This window comes from Eretmochelys imbricata, chromosome 5, assembly GCF_965152235.1.
Source record: "Eretmochelys imbricata isolate rEreImb1 chromosome 5, rEreImb1.hap1, whole genome shotgun sequence".
Taxonomy (NCBI): domain Eukaryota; kingdom Metazoa; phylum Chordata; order Testudines; family Cheloniidae; genus Eretmochelys; species Eretmochelys imbricata.
Window position 1 is genome coordinate 103038480 of NC_135576.1, and position 15845 is coordinate 103054324.

At 40.1% G+C, this 15845-nt stretch overlaps 1 protein-coding gene across 2 annotated transcripts in view; it reads left to right on the forward strand.

Moving 5' to 3' along the window:
* The window catches only part of CD274 (CD274 molecule), a 44861-nt gene that overhangs the window by 27199 nt on the left and 1817 nt on the right, over positions 1-15845 (forward strand). For both annotated transcript variants that reach the window (XM_077817635.1, XM_077817636.1), the window contains exons 2-7: positions 7655-7726; positions 8599-8952; positions 10200-10493; positions 12779-12879; positions 14587-14641; positions 15417-15482. In XM_077817635.1, coding sequence (XP_077673761.1) covers positions 7655-7726; positions 8599-8952; positions 10200-10493; positions 12779-12879; positions 14587-14641; positions 15417-15482 — 942 coding nt within the window. The remainder of the gene's footprint in view (positions 1-7654; positions 7727-8598; positions 8953-10199; positions 10494-12778; positions 12880-14586; positions 14642-15416; positions 15483-15845) is intronic.

Here is a 15845-nt window from a genome sequence, read left to right on the forward strand (position 1 = left end):
TAAGGACTAGTCAGGTGAGCAAATATCTGCAGAACTGGACCCTTCAATTGTCAGCTTTTTGGGGCAGGATCTGTTGAAGGCAATAGATTTACTCAGGAGTTTCCCACTGTTTCAACAGAAAGGAAGTTGGACCTAAAAGTTTGGACAGCAAAGTAGACACATTAGCACTGGACTCCAATCCTGCCAGGTTCTGAGTGTCTTCAATTCCCATGACAGCAACAGGAGTCAAAGGCATTCAGTATCAAACAGAAGGTGCTCTGCACTTTGAAAGAAAGACTGAGCCATTAGGATGGGTCTAATTAAATACTTTGAAAAATGAAGCTACTTGGCTAAAAATTGCAGCTTGATATTTGGAAGGGACAGAGAGAGAGAGCATTAATGGAGGAGAATGACAAGGAACCATCGGGGTAGATGTGGACACGAAAGCAGCCTCCTCATTTACAGCCTGTCCTGCAAAGTGTCGTATCTCGTTCATAGTGTGTTCAGTTCACATTGTTTTTAATGGGAGCTGAGAGATTTCCATACCCCACGTTATCAGACCCTTGAGGGGTAAGATCACTTGTCCCCATGTATGGTGTGGCGTCATTCACACAGCAATTTATGCGTCAAGCATGTGTCTCACCTCTAACAGTCGAATCAATATTTTAAAAATTCACACCTATTTTATCAGCACAATAACATACTTCAGTGTGTATGTCCATCAGTCAGTATCTGCACTCTTGTAGGTAATCTTACTCAGGGTCTATGCTTAGTCTTTAGACCATCCTCTGAAATAGCTCACTCTGTAGACATTCATGGCCTGCTGAAGAAAAAGCCATCTATATGATATGGCTCCTGGTGAGGTCTGAAGGCATAGAGCAGAGTGGAATAGGGGTTCAACTGGCTGCTTATTTACAGACTGGTATATTAATTTTTATTATATCCCTATGGGAATTTAATTGTTGTCAGTATGCCTAGAGACATGTGTAAGTCTACTTTTATATTTAATAAAGCAAGCTGAAGCACAGTGTATACTTCCACGGTGTGTATATTGATCAGTGTTTACACACCCTGTCTTTGTTTTTTATTCACACTTTCATTTAATACGATTTACCCCACCCCTCAATGAAACTGAATTCCTGGGGAAGTTTTTCTGAAGTGTTTATTGCTTGCAAAACATAAGGTAAAATTCTTATCTTGTGTAGCTCTCTCAACCATCTCCAATTTCTGGGCACTAAGAGCCTTTCCTAAGTGCATGTAACTCGCACTGAACTCAGTGGATATGTACAAACTTACAGAAGAGCAGGATCTGTCCCTCATTCTGCAAAGCTGGCATTATAATTATGTCTTTATATAAAGAGTACAGTAGAACCTCAGAGTTACAAATATCTTGGGAATGGAGGCTGTTTGTAACTCCGAACAAAACATTATGGTTGTTCTTTCAAAAGTTTATAACTGATCATTGACTTAATACAGCTTTGCAACTTTACTATACAGAAGAAGAATGCTGCTTTTAACCATCTTAATTTAAATGAAGCAAGCACAGAAACAGTTTCCTTACCGTGTCAAATCTTTTTTTTAACTTTCCCTCTATTTTTTTAGTAGTTTATGTTTAACACAGTACTGTACTGTTTTGTTTTGTTTTTTGGTTTTTTTTTTTTGTTTGTTTGTCTTTTTTTACCCCTCAGCTGCTGCAGATTGCATACTCCCAGTTCCAAATGGGCTGTGTGGTTGACCGGTCAGTTCGAAACTCTGATGTTTGTAACTCTGAGGTTCTATTGTATATCATTAAACAGTTTTCTAACTGCAAAAGAATCTAGGGCAAGCAGTTCTTAGTTCTGTCTAGCTACTCACAAAAATCCACCCCCTCAACCACACCTTGGGTACTTTCAGATTACTCAGTACTTGAATGTGTACATTCAAATGGTTCTGTTTTTTCACTTGTTTCTATAGGACTTTGTATGCCTCTCCCACACTTTACAGTAACAAGGTTAAACACTGACCTACATCTATGTATTTCTTCCTTGAAATTTGTACTGTGGCTGGATGTCACAACAGGTAGAAAGCAGAAAAATACTTGCCACAGTGTTAGATGACCTTTAAAGGTGGCTTCCTGTGAATTCAATCTTTGTTCTCATAAACGTACCCTGAGCTCTAAAAAAACACAACAAACTGGTGCACTTTAAAGTGATTATGCTTTAAATGTCATGTTATGCTGTGTCACTGGTGTAAGTCCAGAGTAACTATTGCAGCCAAATGGAGTTGCTTCTTAATTATACTATCAGAGGGGTAGCCGTGTTAGTCTGGATCAGTAAAAGCAGCAAAGAGTCCTGTGGCACCTTACAGACTAACAGACGTATTGGGGCATAAGCTTTCATGGGTGAATACCCACTTCGTCGGATGCATGTAGTGGAAATTTCCAGAGGCAGGTATAAATATGCAAGCAAGAATCAGGCTAGTGATACTGAGGTTAGTTCAATCAGAGAGGATGAGGCCTTCTTCTAGCAGTTGAGGTGTGAACACCAAGGGAGGAGAAACTGCTTTTGTAGTTGGCTAGCCATTCACAGTCTTTGTTTAAACCTGAGCTGGTGGTGTCAAATTTGCAAATGAACTGAAGCTCAGCAGTTTCTCTTTGAAGTCTGGTCCTGAAGTTTTTTTGCTGCAGGATGGCTACCTTTAAATCTGCTATTGTGTGTCCAGGGAGGTTGAAGTTTCTCCTACAGGTTTTTGTATATTGCCATTCCTATTATCTGATTTGTGTCCATTTATCCTTTTACATAGGGACTGTCCAGTTTGGCCAATGTATATAGCAGAGAGGCATTCCTGACCACCCCCTCCTGGGATCCCCTGCCCCCTGACTGCCCCCCTCAGAATCCTCCACCATCCAACCCCCCCCCCCGGCTCCTAGTCTCCTGACCACCCCTTCCCGGGACCCCACCCCACCCCTATCCACACCCCCGACCCCTGACATGCCCCCCCAGGACTCGCACACCTATCCGACCACCCCTGTTCCCCGTCCTCTTACCATGCTGCTCAGAGCATCAGGACTGGCAGCCGTAAGTAGTACACCATAAGTAGCACGTTCCAATGGGGAGCAATTTAATACACTACACCCAGCCCCGCTCATCCCTTTGACGGTCTGGTGTTCTTAAAATATGTTCTCTCACCCCTTATAAAAAATTACACTACAATTAGCTTAAAAACTTGAAAACTTAAAAACTTACAAACTGTGTATATAACAGTAATCGTTAAAAATGTATAATGTTAATAAATACATAGGGTTGATGAAACAAAGTGGTTGTATTTAGATGCCTGTGCTTAATTTGTGTTTTCGATGATTTACCTTCTAAAAAAAAATCTTACATGTCTTGCACCCCCAGAAAGGGCATCTCACACCCCCGTGGGGTGCCTGCACCCCAGGTTAAGAACCACTGCACTAAACTGATAAGCTCTGCATTTTAATTTAATTTTAAATGAAGCTTCTTAAACATTTTAAAAACCTTGTTTACTTTACATACAACAATAGTGTAGTTACATAATATAGACTTATACAGAAAGACCTTCTAAAACATTAAAATGTATTACTGGCACACGAAACCTTGAATTAGAGTGAATAAAGGAAGACTCAGCACACCACTTCTGAAAGGTTGCCAACCCCTGTACTAGTGTAAAGCCAATCAGACTATGGTGTTTAACATTTAATTATGCCCTACCCACCCTGTAGTGTTTAAAGAACCACAGTACGAGAAAGCTTATGAAGTTGATGGAGCTTTTTGTTCCTCTGATCTTAACATAATGGACCCAGTTTTCTCTCAGTTACAAACACTGGTTAGAGTACATTGAAGCAGGAGGGGAAGCTCTTACTGTCCCAGCAAAGGAGGAGAGGGAGCTGTGGGGGAGCTTTGTTTCCCCCAAGGAAGAAGAGGGGAATGCTTTCCCTTTGCTTTTTCCAGAGGAGGGGGAGCTGTGCTCTCCCCACTTCTTTTACTCCTGTTGCAAGTCTACACAAACACCACTGCAATTTCTCACCATTGCTAACCGTTTAGCACCACCCCATGTTAGCAATATTGGGAGCCCTAGTGTAGGCGGACCACTGGCTGCCACCAGCATTCCAAGCACTGTTGATCAAACCTTGCTGTGAGCCTGGCTAGATGAATGAGGCTTCAAATGTTATCTATATTAGCATTCCAAGCATCGCCACCTCTGGTAGAGTTGCACCACTATTAGCAATGCTGGGGAGTTTTTGCAGAAGTTTCCCTAGTGAAGTCAGTGGAGTTACAGCAACGGAGAACCTGTCTGAGAGAAGAATTGGACACACTGTCTGTGTTCTGTGACTCTTCATGAGAAATCATGAGTCTGCTCAGCACAGTCCATGCCCTCGAATCTAGCGTTGCCTTGGGTTATACCCTAGCACAATAGCAGATATGCTTGGTTAATCATCAGCTTAATATTGAAATACCACTAGAACGTTGAAGAAAAAGACAGTTAAGTAAATGGTAAACTCTTATCAGTATATAATTAGGAAGGTAGATAACTATTATGGACACCGAATTTCTTATTCAAAACCTAAAGGCAGTTTAATAAAAGTGTTGCCAATTTCTGAAGCAGTTTATGTGGGTATGAAATTTGGTGATCTAAAAAAAATAAGAAAAAATCCTGTAGTCCTCCGTACTCACACAAAACTCACTGATGGGAATTTTGCCGGAGTATAGGCTGAATAAGTTCTGTACGATTTGGCCCTAGGGTATTCTTCTTGATTAAAATGTGTACTTAGAAATGTATCCCTTTTAAAATGAAGTTAGCTTATGCAGTTAACATCAGCAGTACTTTTTTTGTAGTTTACACTCCCACATAAGACTTGTAAAAATCAGTTAATCCAGAAGTGAGTAATTTTTGGTCAGATGGGTAAGAAAAGTGACTTACGCTTTTAGTTATGGGGGGAGGGGTGGGGGAAGCACAGGGAAGCAGATTTTGAGCTGGTAGATTTTTTTTTCTTCACAGTTTTACAAGGCTGCCCTCCTACACATTTGCATCATCTTTAATGCTTAATTCCTGCTTGTATTTGTGATGTAAGTGGTGGGCTTCAAGACCTGTTTCCATAAGTGTGCAACAAGAGGACTGAGTGGACACAGCAGGAGCCAAAAGGAAGCTACACCTTCAAGCAGCATTCAGGAGAGATCTCTAATTAAATAATAGTGCAGACAGAGAAAAAAGATCAAATGCCCCTTTGTGCAAAGACTGGACTCAGTTTCAGAAGGAACAAAACTCCTTTTTAATTTGCTTCTGGTCCTTCTCCTTTCCCTTTGGGAGACCTGGAGAGTCTCATTCACTGACAAGCCTTCCAAAGAGTTTGTAAACTCCAACAGAGTGAGGAAAAAACTCATAAGATTCAGCTGATCTCTAGATTTTTCCATACTCCTGAGAAACCTGCCCAACTCTTCCCACCTGCCGAGCAGGTGAACAGTCTTAGTCTGATTTTTCCCATCATAGAGAAGCTCCACTGCACCTTCCCTCTCTTCACGCTGCGGTTCCCAGTCCCTGGGTTTAATTCCTTCCTTCAACAGAGTGGGCAGCCAGTTCTCTCAAACCTAGTACTCCCTTACTTTTATCTCTTGTTCTCAGTATGATTATTCCATCCAGCTTGATATTTCTGGCAAGTGTTGTGGTAAGGAGCCAACTGCAGCTCCTCTTTTCAGGCCAGCCTATAAACCCCCTTCCCTCCTGGCCCAGAAAGTTATTTGCAGACCCTATTACAAAGAGGCATTTTTTTAGGGATGTTCTCTTTGTGTCAAGATTAGCAGACTTTACCCTTGTGCACAGCTGAATATATTCACAAGATGTAAAGATCCCCCCGCTTTGGAGACGTGTGAAGGAACACGTCAACAGAAAAGGAGCACACAGGATGCATCCTATGCACGCTGTAGAGGAGTTCTTTAATGCCAGTCCTGCCCGGGCTAGCTTGGGGGGACAAGACAAAGTGGGCCAGGGGAGAGGCTGAGAACTCAGTCCACAACTGATGTGCAGAGCCAATAGCCTTGGGCATAAATTAGTATGTGCTTCTACTTGGGTCAAAGGAATGGATTTTTGCTTGCCAAACCCCTCAACCTTCACTTTCGGTTTCATACAGGTGAAGTGAATTTCACTTTTCGCAACAGAACATGTTACTGTGACGTAAATGACGTGCCTTAGATGTGCCTCACATGCTAATTACCTGTAAGACAGCAATGTCCTGTATTGGTTTATTGGTTTATTTAGGAGTTTTTCCTGTGTGGTGTTAACAGTGGACAGTGGACATCAGGTTGGCTAACTCTGAATCTTGTAATCTTGAGAGCTGGAGTTGGTCACAGTGTTTGTGGGGAAGACACTATCCGATTAAATTTTGTCCTCTTTTTTTTTTTTTTTTTCTGTTCATGGATCGTCCACCAAAGATCTTACACAAATGTTTTTCAGGCTATGGATTATTTGAAAGGTGTTCATTTTTGCTATGTGCTGTTTGCAGTCTGTGTTTGGTCTCATGGTACTATAATGGGTTTCCCTTCCACATGCTCTAGGTTGCAGGTGGGTTTAGTTTTGAGAGAAGTTAGAGGATCTGAAAGTTCTCTGTAGGTAGTCTGCTGCAGGGGAACAGGCATTGTAGTGAGAAGGCTTCAGATACATTAGAGGAGAATTTGGATTTTTAAACCATGTGGTCGTGTCTCTTCATTTGGCTATTCCTGATGCTACAGTATTGTTTCTACTCCCTGACTGGATGACTGAAACTTTTAAGGTTTCAGAGTAGCAGCCGTGTTAGTCTATATTCGCAAAAAGAAAAGGAGTACTAGTGGCACCTTAGAGACTGACCAATTTATTGCATCCGATGAAGTGAGCTGTAGCCCACGAAAGCTTATGCTCAAATAAATTGGTTAGTCTCTAAAGTGCCACTAGTACTCCTTTTCTTTTTGTGAAACTTTATTCCCATGCAAATATGCATATTCCTGTTCTCTAGACGTGAACTGAAACCTGTATTTGTGAATATATGTGAACTGCAAAACTAACTGGTACAAACATAGCTGAACCTAACAACCATTCAGAATACAAACACTCACACTCTGGTTTTGTGTCATTCAACTAGCTCTATTGACAGCAGATATGTTTCATGCTGAGTTAAAATAAGGGAGAGCCCTCCGCTCCCTTTCCTCTAAACCTACAGATGGAGAACTTTTCTCTCCTCTTTTTGGTTTGGAGGAGCAATGTTTCCAGATAACTTCCTCCCTCCTCATTGGCTAGTGCAGTGAGAGTTCCCTACTATAATCTACTTTAACCAATGTCTGTGTATGAGCACTTACTTTGTGGCATAAATTGATGAAAAGTGTATTGTTACATTACAAATGATGGATAAATGTGGGAATTTTTTATTTTTTTAATTTATTTTTAAATCTGTTGTCCAGAAGTTGACACAGTTATATGCTGGAGCAGAACAAGGATTTTATTACCTGATTTACCAAAATATTTGCAATTTCCTCCATAGTCACAGATACAATACGAGACTCCTGATGTACCTTTTGGGAATCTGGCTTATCTCTGTTTATAGTAGAACTCAATGCCTATGTGCAGTTACTACATTCTGCCTGGCTAAAGTACAATGTATAGTGTAATGTTAGAAAACACACCATAATAGGATTTTGTATCATTTTAGGTTCTTTCTGCAAGATGGAAAATGCATTGTGTATATTGTGTATATTCGTGTCCCACTGGCATTTCCTAAATGGTAAGAAGCAGAAATATTTGCTTAGGTTTTTTTTTTTCAATGTATGGGCATGGGAACTATACCTTCCAACTTAGTTTTTCTTAAACTCTTAGGTAAAAAAACACTGTTCTTTATCATTTAAATGTTAAGCCAAACGTGTGCTTGAAAAGGGCTAGATTGATGTAGCTGGCAGGGGTAAATGTTTCAAAACAGTGGGGGGGGGGTATAAAGAGCAGATGTAAAGAACTGCACAAAGGAAGACAAAGGAAGACACTGCAGTGCGCAAGTTTTATTGGTCCACAAAATCATAGAATCATAAGAATATCAGGGTTGGAAGAGACCTCAGGAGGTCATTTAGTCCAACCCCCTGCTCAAAGCAGGACCAATCCCCCATTTTTGCCCCAGATCCCTAAATGGCCCCCTCAAGGATTGAACTCACAACCCTGGGTTTAGCAGGCTAATGCTCAAACCCTCCCCCCAAGAACTATGCTACATATTCTTGAGTGTCATCTACTTGCACTTTATCTAGTAACTATTTACTTACATACAAACATAGAGCACTCTTGTAACAGGAAGCAGCAGCACAAGCTTCTCCACAGTGTTCTGAAAATAGAGGCCAAGAGGACACCCACGCCTAGTTTATCTACACAAATATCCTCTCTCTGTGTGTGTGTGTGTGTGTGTGTGTGTGTGTACAACTCCAGTGTAAATAGCCATTTAGGTACCTAACTGGTTGTGTGCATGCACAAATGCCAAACTTGCATACGGACACTGTGGGTGTTTGTGTGCATAAATTAGGCACACAGAAAGGTATCCACACAGCTGGTAAAATATAACTTTGAAAATCATGTTCTTTTTGGAAAAGAAGTTTTATTCTGAATTCTGTTTTCCAGCTTTATTCACAGTTGAAGTTCCCCAGCCACAGTACATTGTAGAATATGGGAGCAACGTGACCATGGAATGCAGGTTTCGAGTGAATGGTCAATTAAAGCTTCAAGATTTAAGTGTCATTTGGGAGAAAAAAGAGGAACATACAAAAGAGGTTTACAAACTTCACAAAGGAAAAGAAAACTTTAATAACCAACACAGCAGCTACAGCGGAAGAGTACAATTGTTGAAAGATAAACTGCAATTTGGAAGGTCTATGCTTCAGGTCACCAGTGTAAAATTTACAGATGCAGGGACTTACCTCTGTCTCATTGGCTATGAGGGAGCTGACTACAAGATGATCACTTTGCAAGTAAAAGGTAAGCATTTTTTCCAGATAGTGGAAATCAGTTTATTACTGCATTATCCAGTTACAAGTTTCCCCTCACTGACTTCATTGGGATGGCAATAATGCCAGAGGGTGAAATTTGGCTCTTGGTCTGTAACTAGCATTCACAATGTGTGTAAGATCCAGCTCAAGCCTCTGTATTACAGCATTGTCAGCTCAACTCAAGAGAGAAGTTCTGCCTATCCTTTCCTTCTCTCGCTTATATTTGGAGGGTAATGAGGGAGGTGGAGATAAGGCAGAGCACTTCTTGTGCAAAAGTGCCCAGGTTTCCTTAAGCACCTCCTACCTCCTGGTACACTGAGGACATTCTACCCTCCCCCTATGGCCCCTTCTCACCCACAGCTTTGCCTTCTGGAGAAGAGGAATAATCCTGAAGAGGTAGGGGAGAGGAAGGGCAAAATACCTGAATGGATTCCCATCCTCTGGACAGGGATGGTGCTGACACCTCTTGCCCCAGGCTGTGACCCCTGATACAAGTTATATGTTACCCTCATTTTCTTTCTGAAAAATTATGGGTTGCTTGTCTCAATACTGCTAGGTATATATTGTAGGTTGAACCTTGCAGTTCTGCACAAGAGTTTACTCAGTATCAAGAATGCAAAGTTCACTACAAACTGTTCTCCCACAAAGATGCAATGGAAAACATGTAGACTAGGGGGAAGATTAATATCACTTTGATGCATAGATATTTATGCAAGTAATTCCCCCAAATGCTGATGGGAGCTATGGGATAAATTATGGGTTCTGGTGCTCGTATGATGCAGAATCCGTAGGACCCCAATTGTCCACTTGGGTTCAGCATCCGAAGAGGCCTCCACTGACCTTCTGAGGCACCCTCCTGGCACTTACACAGGAGCCCAAACCCACATCTACCTCTGGGTGGAGTCTGTGACTCTGCCCTTTTCTACCACACATGGCCGTGAAACAAACAAAGACTGACGTTGGGGAGGTCAGCTGAAGAAAGGTTGATACAATCTTTAAAAAAAGTTGCAAAACTGTAGTGAAAATAGCTCAGTCCAGGTACAAAACCTACCTCCCCACTTTTACCATAATGATGAAGCAAACAATAATGATGTTTAACTTGATCATCAAAAAAATATTACTTGCTCACGTGCAGAATTTTGGCTCAAAAGGAGCATGACCTCCTGAAATAACACACACTCTTCTGTCAGCACCATAGCTATAATAGCTTTTTGTGTCACTGTCGTTTTTGTTTAGCTCCTTATAGAAACATAACCAAAAGAACTGTGATTGTCCAGAGGACTGCAGGACAGAACGAATGGGAGTTAACATGCCAGTCAAAAGGGTATCCTAAGGCAGAGGTCATTTGGCATAATGGGGAACATCAAGACTTCAGTGACAAAGCAAACACAAGTTATGAAACAGGAACTGATCAACTGTACAGTGTGACAAGTACACTTAAAACCAACACAAGTATTAATGAGACTTTTCACTGTATATTTTGGAACAAAGAATTTAAAGAAAACACATCTGCTATTTTCATCATACCAGGTAATGTTTCTTAAGTAAGGTTGTCTAGATTGGATCAACCACAACCTGCTCTTCCTAATCTAGACAAGGCCAAGCAATATATTGTAGAAATGGGTATAGTCTGGGGGCTTGAATTTTAGGCCTAATAGCTGGAAACTCTTGTGGGGGTTTTTAAATCTACGCTCTTAAACTTCCTCTATGGCACTGGGTAAGTCACAGAACTGCCCTGCCTCAGTTTTCCACACACAAAATGTAGCTAATACCTTGCAGAGGTTGTGTAGGCATTAATGTGATTGTAATGTGCTCTGAACACTGAAAATGCTAAGTGTTGTTATTAGGGTATTTTTTCACCATGTTAATATTTCCAGTATACATGGAGTGGGTGGGTGGTGATTCAAGGTGGGGAGTTCTGCACAGCTTTAAAAGTTATGTGAAAGTTGTGTATGAACCTGAGGGTAGAAAATGTCCCAGTCTAGCTGGAGTTGAGAAATGAAACCCTCCCCTGCAACTTAATCATAAACATGTACAGTTTGGGGATGATAGCCATCAATTCCTTATTCCTACATTAAATTTAAACAAATTAGTACCAGAATCAAAATCTGTACATAGAATGGAGTGGGAGGAAGACATTGCATAAATCCAAAAGTACAGACGGGGCCCCAGGAAACTGCTGGAATAAATCATCAGAGGGAAAAAATGTTATAGTGAGCAAAGTATCAAGGGGTGATGGTATTTAACAAGGGAGTGAAATGATTTAAACAGCAAAATCCCCAGGTGAGATACAGTCCAGCCCTGTAATCCTGGGTGTGGAACTCTGCCTTTCCAAAAGGATACTCCCCAGTCTGTTTTCTGAGCAGCTATTGTGATAGCCATTTCCTTGAACACATATGGAAGAATGATCCCGCTGCATCCTGTCACAGACCCGTTTGTGTTATCCAGTGCACCTCCTTGGATACCACTGACTCCAGAAGCAAGGATAAATATTAAATTGTCTTCCACCTTGTCTGAAGCAGTTTCTGTTTATTGACTTGTCTCACATGGCTTGAAATGCAGCATCAGGGTGTGTCCTTGAACTCAATTTAAAAATGTATCACACCAAAATTTGTGCATAATCACTCTAAGGTACATATAGTAGATAACAGCAGAAGCAAAAGAGAAAGCAAAAATAAATAAGCTGCTTGCATATCATTCTGAAATGCCGAGAGCAGGGTGATAACGTGCAGAGTGGGAGCAGGGGGTTTATACCTGCGACCTGAACAGGGTTAGCTATAACTTCAGATGGAGGTTTGCAGTGATTGGTGTAAAATCAGTTTCTGCACTATTGTATATCTTTTCCTTAATGATTAAGCTCCCTTCATAAAATGTTAGCCTTCAAAAATACTAATATCATCCTGGGGCATATTAACAGAAGTGTCCTGTGTAAGACACAGGAGGTAATTGTCCCTCTGTACTCAGTACTGCTGAGGCCTCAGGTGGAGTACTGTGCCCAGCTCTGGGCACCACTCTTTAGGAAAGATGTGGAAAATTTGGAGAGTCCAGTTGAGAGCAACAAAAATGATAATAATTTTAGAAAGCTTGTTTAATCTTGATAAAAGAAGACTGAGGAGGAATCTGATAACAATCTTCAAATATATTAAAGGCTCAAATGTTCTCCACGTTCACTGAAGGGCCAGGGAGTACAAGAAGTAATGGGCTTAATCTACAGTAAGGGAGATGAGATTAGATATCAGGAAAACTGTATAAGGGTAGTTAAGCTCTGGAATAGACTTCCAAGTGAGGTTGTGGAATCCCCATCACTGCAGGTGTTTGTCCAACCTGTTCTTAAAAACTTGTCAGGGATGGGGTACGTTTACTTAGTCCTGTCTCTGCACAAGGAGCTGGACCTGCTGACTTCTCAAGGTCCATTCCAGCCTTACATTACTGTGATTCTGCATTTCCCATATGAGCATAGTAATGAGTCATGGATATGTCTTGTGGTGGTCAAAGTTGTTTGAAATTCTTAAAGTAATTATTGTAATTCAGTAATATTAACAATATTCTCAGGTTGTTGGGTTTTGTAATAATCACAGAGAAATAAAATCTATATAACTTATAACCTATTTTTAAATGGTGACAATTTTTTGTGAATTTTTTCCATTTTGTCCAGTTCCATGAGCTCATTGATAATCAAGAAAAAAATAAGACACTTAGAAATTTCAACAAAACTTTTTTTTTTAAGATTCAAGAAAGTTTAACCTGCTTGAGTAATTTAACTGGTTACTGTAACTTGATTATTTCTCTAATAATTTTCTTTTAATCCTTTTTAGATGATACAGTGGATAGTCAAAGGATTAACAGTAGACACTATTTTGCAACAGCTGGGGCTGCGTTGGTTCTCTTTGGATCATCGCTTCTATTTATGCTCTGGGTAAAAAAGGGTATACATTTTTTTGCCATATTTTTCTCCTTTTGTTATGTTTGTTGATACTAATAGGATTGAAATCAGCTGATGATGGTCTGTTCCAACTCCTTCACCCTGAAACCGCCAATTCTCTTAATTATTTTATCACATCCTTCCTGCTTCATTTGTTTTTTTCTTAATCTGCTCTCACCACATAGTAACCATTAAGGTAGTATTTATCATCTCCCTGGCACAGGGAACTGTTTGGTCATCTGCCTACAGGCAGCTGTTAATGCATCTCCATTGGTCAAACTGTAGATGATGCTGCAGAGTGTTTTGAATGGTGCTTTCCCCATTCGGAAGTGAAAGCATTTTCTACTCAGCTGGCGTTGCCAAAGCTGCTTCCAGTTCCGTGGTTTCCCTCATGAGATGGAACCTACATGTCATTAGGCTAGCATAATAATTGTCTTTTCTGTCATAGCTTCTAACAAAACTGTCTGAATTTTGACTCAATAACTTTATAAGGTATCTAAATGAGTGTATTCTAGTTATATTTTTTGTCATGGCTAAAATGTAATAGAGATGACCATAAACAGGTATTTGCAAGAATTTTTGAGATTTACATCTTGAAGATTTTATCACAAGAGGTACTCCCCCTCCCCATACAGTGGTTTGCCACCACTAGTTTGTTCCATTTTCTTGATTTTTTTAAATTAGGTTTTGTTTCTTTAGTTAATTTGAGTGACTTAAAAAAGCTGGTAGTTTCAGGATCTAACTGGGTTGCAGAGAGATTACCTGAAAAGTACTGGAGGTCTCAGTGTTGACACACACCTGTTATGCTGACAGAACCACACCAATTTGTCATACTGTAACAATATATGACCAGAAATGCATGAGGAAGCTTGAGTCAGGCAATGGGCTAACGGCTTACCAGAAAATCTTTTAAAACTATTTAGTAGGCATAAAGATACAGCTGGCATGAACTTCAACTGGAAATAATACAGAGCTGTGTGGTATCTTTTTTGGTAATAACTCTCAGTAGAGGTATTAATGTTATGAAACTGTTTTACTATTTCAAGCCGTGTAATATATTCCCCCATCATCAGCTCAGCACTGGAAATAGCTTTCTGGCTGGAAATCACATGGAAAAGGTCTTCCATCATCAAAATTTATGCTAAGATCTCCATTAGGACTGCATATTCCTAGTCCATCAGGTTAATGATAGCATAACATTGCTATGTCAGACTCTGTTAATCTCTTCACACAACTTCCCCCTGCCCCACATAAGAGGGTGTTATGGAGATGTCTGTCTCAGGCCCTGTATAAATGTTTTGTATTCTTCTATAACAGCCCCACAAGTGATGTCAGCAGTGGTGTTAGCAATCAACAGTACCTTTGCTATCAGAGTGTGGTGGGAACAGGAATACACGGTGAAAGTGGAGGAGGGAACAGAGGAAATCCTTGGTGTCTCAGAAGATTCCCTCCTGGGAATCTAATTATAAGGACACATTTTTCCTAAGTTACAAGAAAAAGTAATATTTTAGCTGGTTTTTTCCCAAGTTTGCACTGGAACAGTAACAAAGGTGATTTTTCAGTAGATACAAAACCTAATTTGTAGTCTTTTAGGTAAAAATATACAACAGCAAATAAGTTAGATAAATATTTCAGGGGTTTTGTAGTAACACTAAATCTAAAATGAGTATTTTCTTTCATATTTTCCTTTTTCTCTTGCAGCTAGAAAAGATCAGGACAGGGAGACGTACAAATAATGCAGCAGTGAAAGTGATAAGTAAGTATTGCATACATGTGGCTGGATGTGCTTCAAGTGAAACTGGCTTAATTGAGAACTCACTACGTAAAAGGGGCAACCCTAAGCAAAATTGTATTCTGCTCCATTTTGCATTCTTTTTTTAAGTTGTCTGATAACTAGACAGTAAGTAAGTGAGCTATAGCTCACGAAAGCTTATGCTCAAATAAATTGGTTAGTCTCTAAGATGCCACAAGTACTCCTTTTCTTTTTGCGAATACAGACTAACACGGCTGTTACTCTGAAAACTAGACAGTAATAATTAAACAATGAACTTGGTGCCTTTTATTTTCTGAAATAATGAAAACATATATTCCAAACAGTAAATTAAGTACAATATCAGACTGGACCTGATATTACAACACAAACAGTCCTACCAAAGAGAAATTAGGTAAAATTGTAGGCAAATACAAAGACCAAGATTTTAAAAAGTGACTAGTGATTTTGAATGGGTCAGTTTTTGATTGTCCATTTTAAGACATCTTAAAATGGCTCAAGTTCCTCCCTCCTCCAGAGGCTATATCAGATGAATAGTGTTTGAGAAGGAAAAACAGTTTTTAGTTTTAGTTCTATAAAACAAACTGTTTTATGCATTAATACTTCTTGTAAGCCTGCAGTTCAATTAGGAACTCAGCTTACCTAGAATACCATGGTCAGAATTCTTTACAAAGGATTTATGACCATACATGCAGGGGAAAAAAATATGCTCACTCATGTGTATGTGTGTGTTGATATTTTATTTTTATTATTTTAAAAGAATTATCGACAAATGAGGAAGAGGGCGATTGCAGAGAGATTTCTCCTGAGAATGAAGAACTGGAAAGTAAGTACAGGTGAAAAAGGAAAAATAGTAGCGAATTTCAGACAGTACAAATCATCTGCCAGCTTCCATGTCCAGGAAGAGAGCATAGCCCTGTGGGAGTTAGAGCTTAACAGCAGCTGTTGCTAAGGGAACTGACAGATTAAGAACTGGCCTGTGGATTAGTTTAAAAATTTAGATGCAGATTCTGAGCACTTCCCAGTCCACACTCCAGTGGTTTTAGGGGATCCTTTCCCAATTATTGACTGACTGATCTAAGGCCTCCTATTTTCCTTTCTCCCACCTGTTAGTTACATTTTTTGTTTTTAAATCTTTGCACTCTAGGGAATCTTTCTAGGTCTCTCTGGCTGATCTCCAAAAAGGAGC